Here is an 11,177-nt window from a genome sequence, read left to right on the forward strand (position 1 = left end):
CCAACTATAAGCTAGTCAAGGGGCAACCTTAAGGAAGCCATCATGATTCCAAATAACGTATGATTCTTGTTGAAGTGCTCTATTTTGTGGTGGCACTTTGACTTCACGCAAAAGCTTACTTTCATGTGAAAACTGCCCATTTTGATTCCCTCTTCAACTGCTTTTGCTTTTGAGTCCGGATTCTCTTTTTTTTTTTTTTTTTTAATGAGCAATGACACGTAGAGAGTAATCTTACTCTTCATACGAAAAATGTGACGTGTTTTAAGTGATTTTTTCTATTAGGCGCTTAAAAAAAAGTATTAGCTACTTAAAACATGTTACATTAATAGTGTGAAATGAGTGTTAAGAATATAATTACTAATTCATAAAAGATCACACAAACAAGTCATGACATCTACCATTTAAAGTTAGTAGCCTTCTCTACTAGCTGGAGTAAGGCATTTGCCGGCTGCTAGACCGAACCAAGGGGCTTGCGCAGAAGGGTTATGGCCACTGGTTTTGAATTTTTTTTATTAAATTACTTATATATATATGGGCTTAAAAATTAGGTTTGCCTTTTTCCCTTCTATCCCTATCCTCTATATTGCTTAGGAAAAAAAAAAAAAACAACCCTAATAATTCCTTAAAGGACAGGCAATCAAGAAGGAAAAACTAGACCATGATTTCATGCATGCATAGTAGTTTCTTGTCTTAATCACTCGTTTATTACATTGCACTTAGGAAACCAGTCTGCATTTATGAACAGAGGGTCGTCGCCTGTCGGGCATTCATGAAACACCTTATTGCTTTCACACGCACTATATATATATATATATATATATATATATATATATATATACACTCGTGTGATGGCATTCATTGTAGAAAATTCCCAACCGCGTGAAGCGTACGTAGCAGCCAGCTGGACCACAGTGGAGGTCATACATATATAATATTCTTCCTCTGTCGACATTGTGAATTGAATGATAAATAACATGGCGGATGCAAGTCCAAGCTAGGAGGGACCATTGTACGTGTTGCTACATGCCATCATATATGACTAATGCCTCTAGAAAAGTTTCAAATTGACTAATCTTTTTGAAAACAAAAAAAACAAACGAATTAATGTGAAAGGTTTACCTGTTTGTTAATACGTGAGGATCGGAATAACCCTTACTATTGGAATACCGAATTTTATTGAAATTCAAACAAAGAGACGAGAGTTGCAAGACTCACATTCTAAACTATTCAAAGCACGTGGATCCTAGCCTTTCGGACATCCTCATCATGGGTGTGGATTTTGCATAGAACCAGACGTATGCAGACATGCCCCATTGCCCCCACATTGAATTCGAATCTATTATACTTTGGAGCCGTAATGCACATGAAGCAGGAACTTTTTTTTTTAGTTTTATTGTGCTGTCCCAATAAGGAGAGAACAAAAAGCACGTGCAGAACGTGCCTTCCAAAGAAGCATAGAAGTAAACTAAATATCGCGTATCATTGTTCGCCGACATCTTAATTATGTTCCTCTATTATTGTATTGTACACATAATTTAATTGGATAAAGTTTTCATTCAAACTAAGTTGAAATAATTTTTTTTAATTTAATCTATAAACGTGATATATGTCTATTTTTTTAATAACATTTGAGATACACGTGACTTTTTAATAAAATTTCTTTTAATTTTATCTCTGTTATTAAAAAAAAATGTATATCTCACATGTTCAAATAACACATATTATTTTTATAGACGAAATTAAAAAAAAAAAAAAAAAAATCTGTCTTAATCTATATATATATATATATATATATATATATTTCTAAAGTCGCGTCACGTGTAGTAAAAGTATTTATTTCTTCTCGGGGGTTTAGAATTTGGATGGCGTGCGTTGGCCGTTGGGACCCCAGTCCACGCTACAGACAGCGTAACAGAACGGCAAGATTTACGGGCCGTTCCTCATGCGAAACATTTGTGGTAGAGTAGACCCACGTCATTTCAGCCGCAGGGCATGGCCTCCCTTTACTTGTTACTTCCCAAGGTTATTCGGTTAACCTCTAGAGTCTACATATATGTTCACATGTAGGCCCATGGAAACTACTGATCATTTTGGGGTATTTTTTTTTTTTTTTTTTTTTTTAAAGTAAATAAGAAAACGTCACATGAATTAAAACACCAAAAAAGATTTGGATTGACAATCCAAAAACAAAAATTACAATGCAAAACATATAAATAAGGGGTAATTAATTTCACTGAAGACCCCTGAATTTTTATCCGATTTGACAAACCTTTTTCAGATTTCAAAATCTCTTAATTTAGTCTCTTTTAATTGCAATCAATTTGGACCCATCGGTCATATTTTAAATGTTAAATGACATTTATAACCCTAATTTTTTTATAAAGTTTTAACTTTACCCTTAATTTTAAAACTTTTTTTATTTAAAAAAAAATAAAAATCAGAGATATTTTTGTCTTTTTTTTGTATTTCTAACGGCTAAATTTAACAGATGAGTTCAAATTAAGAGTTCAAATAACTAAATTAAAAGATTTTGAAGTTTAAAAGAAATTTGTAAAATCGAGTAAAAGTTCTAACGTATAAATAACTAGTAGAAATTTTTTTTTTTTTTAAAAAAAATGATTCAATTCTTCATGTAAATGCTGCATAAAGCGGTAACCGAAGCATAAAACAAAAGACACGGATAAAGGCGACTCTTCCCGGGCCCGCCAAGGCAGTGCAACAACTACGGAAAGGAGATCGTTGAGGGGGGGGGCATGGCCTCCCTTTACTTTTGCTTCCCAAGGTTACATCTAAAGTCTAAATGTTGAAATGTAGGCCCATAGAGAGTATTGATATTTGGGGTGTTGATGCTGCCTACCCTATCTATGCCCATCTAAAGTTCTCAGGACTACCTTTTTGTTTCTGCTTTTTCCGGATAATCTGCACGATAAATAAGCTATAGCCTATAGCCTTTTGTACAATACCATTAAAAAGTAATAATGTTAAAACAAGATATTTAACATCATATATAAAAGAAAATGCTAAGCCTTTTTTTAGTGTTTTTTTTTTTGATAAAGCCTTTTTATTTAGTGTTTTTCTAACAGTGATATTATTTTTAAAATTATCATTGAATTTAAAATTATCATTATTAACTTTTAATCTATTGGTGATTTTGAAAGTTACATCACATTTGAGAGGATATCAAGAAAACACTAGAAAAATACTTAGTATTTTCCATATATAAAATGCATTTTTGTGTTCCTTCTACCTCATTAATTTTGGCAAGTAGCAATAATTTTGCCTCTGGACATGAGGATAAACTGCTTAGTCCGTCAGGGGTGAAAACTCTTAGGTTACCTGGTAACTAGTTTTGGCAGGTGGGGTTAGTTACCTGTAGGAGTTTGATTGACGGTGATAATTGTTATACAGTATGCGTTTGCGATGTACAATTAATTTGAGTAAAGTTTTCTTACGTTATAATAATAATAATAATTAATAAGGAAATCATGATATATATCCATGTGGCTGTCCGCCCATGCTCACTATAATAGTGTAAACTTGTTAGCATTCTCCTAGGAACGAAACAACAAGGAATACAACATAGTTAATTGTGTTGTACGTCCGACTCAATCAATGCTAGCTAGCTTCATGACTCATCCATTTAGTTTTTACCACATCATAGACAAACATTATCTAATTATATCGGTGTTTGTCTCCTTTTTGTCTTTGCATTGACTCTCTCTCCCTTGCATGCTCCATAGTTTTCCAAGATTTGTTCACACCTACCTACTTGCATGGATCACATCAAGCAACGACCAACATTTCATATATAAACCAAATCTTATAACGATATAACAATAAAAATCAACGGGATTTTTCTTTTTTCACAAGTCTTTATTAATTCAAAGATGATTGGAACTATAGTGGCTCATATTCTTCAAAGAAGAGAAAGTAATACTGAAATATTAGTGGTTGACCGAGTAGACGGAGCAGAGTAAATAGAACGAAATACTTCGGTACAATTAGGATTTTCCTATCGATATGTTATGTTGTAATCTTGAATCATTAATATGTAAAATATAGCTGTACTCTCCTGTAGACGTAAACACCTTATAAAATCACGTAAATTTGTATCTTGACTCTCATAATGAGATTTTTATATTTTCGATTTCCTGTAGACGTAGCCACCTTATAAAATCACGTAAATTTGTATCTTGACTCTCATAATGAGATTTCTATATTTTCGATTTTATATTATTTATTATTGTTGTGTACGATAATAACAAAAATTAATTTTTAATGTCACGTCATCTTAATTGTATGACAATTATATAATAGCCTACTTAATAAAAACATGGTGTCCTTCTCTTTCTCTCCCCATGAGAACCGAACATAATGAAAATTATACGCAACTGATTTACCAGACCTGTGAATGAAGGGAGTAATTTTGGACTGTGATTCTACATATATATATATACATATATATATATATGTCACGGAAGGTTACTGTGAGAAGTCTGAGAACGATCTCGTGCAGTAAATTATGGGGCCCCTTGTTTTCTTAAAGAGAAGTAGATTAAACAGGAGTGGGTTTGTCATTTGTGAATACTGCATATACAGTGCAGAAAACAACGTCTACGATCTTCCACTGCTCAGATGAGATGACTGTTCTTGAACCCCACAAAAAGCTTAAAGAAGATGCTGCGTCATCTTTTCCCACTGCAACCATAGCCTAGAGCCGACTACTTCTGTTATAAAGGAAGCATGCAAATCCACATACACACACTATATATATAGACGTACCTTAACATAACAAACCCATCATCAACTCATTCTTAACCGTTTGATTATTCACATGCCCCACAAATGGGCCCACCCAAGCATGCATATGGCTGTAATTGTGGATTTGGATCCCGTACAACGACGAAAGGGCAGTCTCATGTAAGAGCTAAAAGCCCGCATAAGTGAGGCTCAAACTCTTGGAATGCTCGGCCAAACATGTAGGATTCAGGTAACCTTTTACGTGAATGAAACTACTTATTTCAAAATCAGTAGTATTTATTTATTTTTTATTTTTTGACATGTTCACACAAAAGAAGGAGAAGGGGGGATTCGAGCTAGTGACCTCCGCTTCATGAGACGTGGTTCACATCCGATTGAGCTACACCTTGAGGACTCAGTAATATTTATAGGACTGTGATATAGTATAATAATAAAATACGTAAAATATTTAATTAAAATATGAGGTAAATAATAAAGGAGGCCATAGACCAATGTCTCTTAGGTTAGTTAATTATTTATGGGTAGTTTAGCTTTACTCTTTTCTAAACCAAACCAGAAAATGAAAGAAGCTTTGTCTGAACAGAAAAGCACTTGTCAAAGCCCCCACAAAAGCGCGTGTATTTGGAAAAACCCTGCAGAAGTAAGCGTTACGTGATTGCATTGCATGATGATGACCCTCGCGGGGGGGCGGGACCAGGCCATGCATGACATTTCGCTTACTTTACATACAGCCATATTCCCCTGCCCTACCCTCGAGTCTTACACAATTACCTAACATTGACCCCTTTTTTCTCGTGGGTTATTATTGTAAATTCACCATCACAATACGTCCCTATTTTCTAACATTATTTGTTTTATGATAAAATATCTGACACTTCGTCTCCATTCATCTGAGCATATAATTTTTTAACAAAATTTTATTTTAAATTGGCCTGGTCAATTTTTTTTTCCTTATTTAATCTATTAAAATGTTATTTGTTTAGGGAAGCAATAAGGAGCGAAACAAATAAATCTAAAAAAAATTTTAAACTGACGTGATAGATCCTGAGTAACAGATAAGAAAAAAAATTATATTTTTTTAAGTTAAAAACCCTTGTCACTGTCACGTGAGTTTTAAAATTTTTTTGAATTCATGATATTTAAAAATATGATAAAATTAATAAATATTAATTATAATTAAATTGAGTGGAGGAGTTTTTTTACGTAGGGAAATTTGCGTCAAACACGTATTAAACCATTATTGGGATTTTGCCCAATTAATCCAAACATATTATTGCACGGGTGGGCCCAGCTCCTCGTCTTTACTTGGGGAATTTTGAAATGAAACGAGAAACGAGAAACGGAGAGAAAGTCTAACAGGAAACCGAGAAACGACGACGCTCGGAAAAAATTGGAAAACAAAACACAGAAAAGCCAACGATTCGACGTGCTTTTAAAGCCTCTTATATATATAGCAATACATTTTACTTTCTCACGCTTCATAAATAACCATTCTCTCTCTCTCTCTCTCTCTCTAAAACCCCCCTCTCTCTCTCTTTCTCTCTCTCTCTCTCATGTGAATTACAGATCAGGCCGCAAATATACCATTTCGATATTTGGACTTTCTCTGGCTATGGTGTTCGATGGGGCTTTGAATTTCTAGGGTTTGTGTAGCATTTCTTGCTCTCTGGCTCTGGGCTTGTATTTTCGATGTCGTCTGCTTCGTCGTCGTCCAAGCTGTGCTACAATTCGGAGTGCAAGGAGCTGAAATCGGAGCGGCCCAGGAAGGGCTGGAGGCTCCGGACCGGCGACTACGCCGAGCTCTGCGATCGATGCGTGTAAGCGAACTTTTGTCTGTTTGTTTTTCCTGTTTACTGGTAGTTGACTGGTACAGTGGCTTTTGCTCATTTTATTGCTTTGTTTTTTTCTTTTTCTTTTTTGATTTTGAGGTTTCATTTCGCGTGGTTTTGAGGTTTTGGAGCAGTGGTGGATTAGTTCGAGTTCGAGTTTGGTGCGTGGTGTTTGAAGTTCTAGTGGAGTGCTTTTGGGGATTTTTGCTGAATTTGGATGTGGTTATGGATTTGTTGCACTCGAGATTGGGCTTGATAGAAAGCTAATTTGGAAAATTGGGTCGGGGTTTATGTGTTTGCTGGTGTGAAGTTTGGTTGAGGAAGCTGAATAATCGAATTTTTCATTTACTTCTGTGCTCACTGGAAAGGGACTTGAATAATAGGAAACTTCATTTTGGGCGAGTGTTTTTTACGTAAGACTGTTTGTCTTTACGGGGAATAGTTCCTGAAATGATTTTTTTGGAGTTTTTCAGGGGCTTTTAATTTGGTGGACTTTTTAATGTGATATTTATTGATTTCGTAAATAATCATTATGTCTATAACTTCGTTTCGTCAAGAACTTCTCTCTGTGAGTGTAGGTGTCTTGTGAATTTCTCTCTGTACATGTTTTGAGTGAAAAAAGAATTGGACCCTTCACTGCAGATTTCCCTTTTTTGTTAAATTGCAATTAGTAGGTGTCTGTCTGCTTTGCTTGCTGTTGCCTAATTGTAAGTCGGGTTTTTAGAGGTTAATTAATGCAAGTGCGACTCTAAAGTTCTGCAGCTTGAGGGTTCGGGCTGGTTCTGGAGCTCTCTCAAAAAGTAGAATTTTCCTCTTGTTTGGTGTACTGCTTGAAATATTGTCATATTTATTCATTACTTGATGAGCATAAACTAGGGGATGCAAATCAGTGCACTATGTTTGAATCCAATTATCCGATGATCATTCATCCGCTCTTAACCATTGTCCTTCTGCTCGTCAATTTGGCATTTGCTTTTCACTCTGTTTTTGGTTGCTTGGGGGATTTTGCATTTTGTGTTTTATTTGGAAGGTCAATGTAAAGATTTTCGAAGTTCTAGAGGTTCTGTGTCTTAATCCTTGAGAGGTTTTCATGAGTCCAATCTTGAATAATGTCTTCCCTTTTTTTTTGTTGGAAGACATTTTTATCTTTAAATCATATGACAGACTCTGCTTATCATCTACCTCAGTTGTTGAGTAACAACTTTTTATTAGGGCCTAGTTAGTCCTCTGCTTCTTGTCATTCTCATAGTTTCTCCATTGTTTGGAGATGACAAAAACCCAGTCCTTGCCAGCTCATTGTGCTTGTAATCAGTCCTCTGATCTTTTCCACTGTCAGGATATTGTCTTAGTAAGAAATGTGTTCTTCTTTTCTGCTTTTGGGGGTGGGGGAAGGGGAGAATGCTGATGGCCTGTTTAGGGAGGAGCGTAACGGCTTCCATGGCTTCCTTCAGGTTAGAAGATTAGAATGTATTATATCTGACCATTAGTGGTATGGTGGTTTGGGCTTTCTCCCCCTGGCTAAGTGATAATCTCTTGTCCAGTAGGCTGTTTCCTTAACTCTATGGGATTATGGCACAGGCAGTTTAGTCCTTAGGTTACTGGAAGTTCTTTAAGGAGCTTAACCTCAAAGTTTACACGAGCATGCTAGTAAGGAATGTTGTTTTTTGCCTGAAAATATAACTCCTTGATTAACTATTAGCAGTTAAAGGACAAGGACTGGACTCAGGGGTAAAGGCTGGTCCGATCCCAGCTTTTCAGCCTTTGTTTACTAAGGAGAGAACAAATGAATCGTATAAGCCTCTTTACTCTTCCATCCTTTGATTCCAGACGAGAGGCAGGATGAGGCCTTTCCCTTTCCTTTCTAATAGCTTGTTTCCTGTATGGTTCTAAAAGCGGGGACAGCTACTGGAAACGACCTATGCTACCCCACTCCAAGCAGCGGTTGGGGAACCCATCGAGATGGTGGGGAAGCCTAGCAGAACAGCTATCTCACACTTGGCTAGGAGCTTTTCTCTTCAAAATATGGGTGAATTTTTCGTAGGGGTTGATAGTCCCGTTTGCTAGGCTTTTCCGAACTTCCCTTCTCCTTTCTGCCCGTTAAATCCTTTTCCTCTGCACCCGTGTGACCCTGGTTTTTCTGACCCTCACCTATAAGGGGTCTCAATGATCCAATGAGGAAAAGATTTGTTAGGAAATTGATTCTAGAGCTCAATCTAGCTCTTATGGGGCTAGTTGAGACGAAGGTAATGGAAGTAAACATGGGGGAGTTTTTAGAGCTATTGCTAAGGGTTAGAAAGTTATTTGTAATGGCATTACTGCTGAAGATTGCCCCAGTTGGAAAAAGACCTTGGTTGGATATTTTGTATGTCAAAGATTGGCCTACTAGGTAGTCAGTTTTATTTCGCACAGGCTATGGGATGACTTGGGGTTGGAAGAGGTGCTTTTCTTCTTCTTCCCTCTTCAAGCTTTTCCTTCTATTTCCGAGTGAAGAAGAGCTTCAATTCCTTCCACTCTCACCACTGATTTCTTTGATGTGGGGAGTGTATAGTGTCTGCAGAATAATTGATCTTGTACATCCATGTGTTTCTGCCCCAGTTTTTTCATTTTGCTTTCATGCTGCATTTGATTATTTTCTAATTCATTCTACAGACTGATTTTGAATCATAATTTCTTTGATTTCTATTAGGTTATGCTGTTTCTCTCACAAAATAAAATTTCCCTGGGTTAGTTAAGAATTTTTGGTGAATTATTACAATTGATGCATCTATTTACTCAGCAAATCTCTCAGTTCTGCCAGAATGAGATATGCCAATTTTCTCTGCTTTTATGTTTCCTTATTAACTTAGCATGCCTGCTTTTTCTGTCTCTCTATGTTTATTTCCTAGGGATGGATTAACTCAGTTGAATGGGCTTCCATTTATATGTTTGGTCACAACAAAAATTAGCTCTTAAGACAATTATGTGGCCTGCAAAATAAAGGGTATGTTTATCAATGTGTTTTGGAGGGTGTTTTGTATTTTTGGTTTGAAAAAGTGTTCTAATATGGCATAAAGGTGAAAACTGTTTTTGTGTTTTTAGGAGTGTTTTTTGTTTTGGGTTGTTTGTTAATGTTTTGTTTTGAGAACAGAAAACAAAAGACACCATGAAAATTCTGTAGTTTCCAATTAAGTATGGAACTACCTTGTTGACTGTGGAGAAGAACATTTCTTTTATTAAATAATGTATCAGCTTTTGAATGGTTGTTCTCTGTTGGTAGATTTTTGAATGGAGAATTATGTTGAATTTAATTTGAAAGAAGCCCTTAGTCAATCTTATGTTTTGTGATGTATCTTATCCAGTAATATCAAGAACTCTTAATCTGTGTTTGTGATATCTTTATTCAAATTCTTAAGTTATATATAATTTGACTTTAGTTGTATGTGACTCTAGTTCTGTTTATGAGGAAGGAAGATTCTGTGAGACTTTCCACTTGAATGCTACTGGTTGGAGGTGTTGTGAGACTTGTGGGAAGGTGAGCCGAGAATTTTGCTGGTTTATTAATATTCTTTTGTGGTTTGGTAGATATCTAATTGGTAACTTGCATTCTTTAAACAAAAGTTTTGGAATTTCAAATATAAACATTCTAATAGTTAATCTTCCTTTGCAGCAAGTTCATTGCGGATGTATTGTTTCAAGTCATGCATTTACGTTGTTGGATCCTGGAGGGATTGAATGCATGAAGTGTGCAAGGAAAAATGTCCTTTGGGTACGGGTGTATTTGGCTTTTCCTATAAATCTTAAATATTGACCATATTTTTATGATTTTTTGTTTGCTGTTTGTGGTGCCAATATTTTGACACTGGCCTGTTTTTTGCCTTGGTGTTATTGCCAATATATCACTAGTTGCATTTGATTGATAGTATTTCACTAATTTGTGTTGGTCATGCCCTTAATTAGCGTTGTATGACTGTTAAGTTCAGAAATTTTTTAACCTTAGTCAGTCTAGTGGAAGGCTTATATAGCAGTAAATATAGGTTTCCTTGCTTAGATTGAAGTATCTACATGCATGTGCTTACATGCACTAACTTCAGTTCAATAATTCATCCTTTATTTTACTGCTTGCAGAAGAAAGAAGAAGTTACCTCATCTTAGGAGATTGTGCTATTGATGAGGGGTTCTTGTACTATTTCTAACTGCTGGATCCATATACTATATGGAAACCTTTAGTGAACAGAACATGGCCTGTTATAGTTTAGGTGTTCTCTTATGTTACATTGTTCATTGATCTCCCTCGCCCTCTTGCTTGACATATGTCTAATGTACCCATCTGTGCTCATATAATGTTTTCCAGATATTTAGTAATGGATAAATTGCTAAGATACTATTTTGCATCGTCTTCTTGCTTCAAAATTTTCCTTCTCTTCTTCCTTTACCCTTCTTTTCCAGAGCTGTTTTGTAATCCAAACTTTATCCAATTTTTCCATCTTTCGCAAATTCTGACCATCCATTTAGAATGTGGAACTGTTTTAAGTTTTTTCTTTTTCTTTTTCTTTTATTACAGCAACATAATATTATTGTAATTATTTATGGATATTTCCGAACAGTTTA

General features: G+C 35.6%; 1 protein-coding gene across 1 annotated transcript; it reads left to right on the forward strand.

Annotated features, from left to right (window-relative positions):
* Positions 1 to 6,247: 6,247 nt before the first annotated feature.
* Positions 6,248 to 10,721, forward strand: LOC132169906 (B3 domain-containing transcription factor VAL3-like). The gene is made up of 4 exons (XM_059580849.1): positions 6,248 to 6,578; positions 10,020 to 10,101; positions 10,237 to 10,335; positions 10,695 to 10,721. The coding sequence occupies exons 1-4, from the start codon at positions 6,451 to 6,453 to the stop codon at positions 10,719 to 10,721; spliced, it is 336 nt and encodes a 111-aa protein (XP_059436832.1). The 5' UTR covers positions 6,248 to 6,450.
* The last annotated feature ends 456 nt before the right edge of the window (positions 10,722 to 11,177 follow it).

Source organism: Corylus avellana, chromosome ca2 (genome assembly GCF_901000735.1).
Source record: "Corylus avellana chromosome ca2, CavTom2PMs-1.0".
NCBI lineage: Eukaryota > Viridiplantae > Streptophyta > Magnoliopsida > Fagales > Betulaceae > Corylus > Corylus avellana.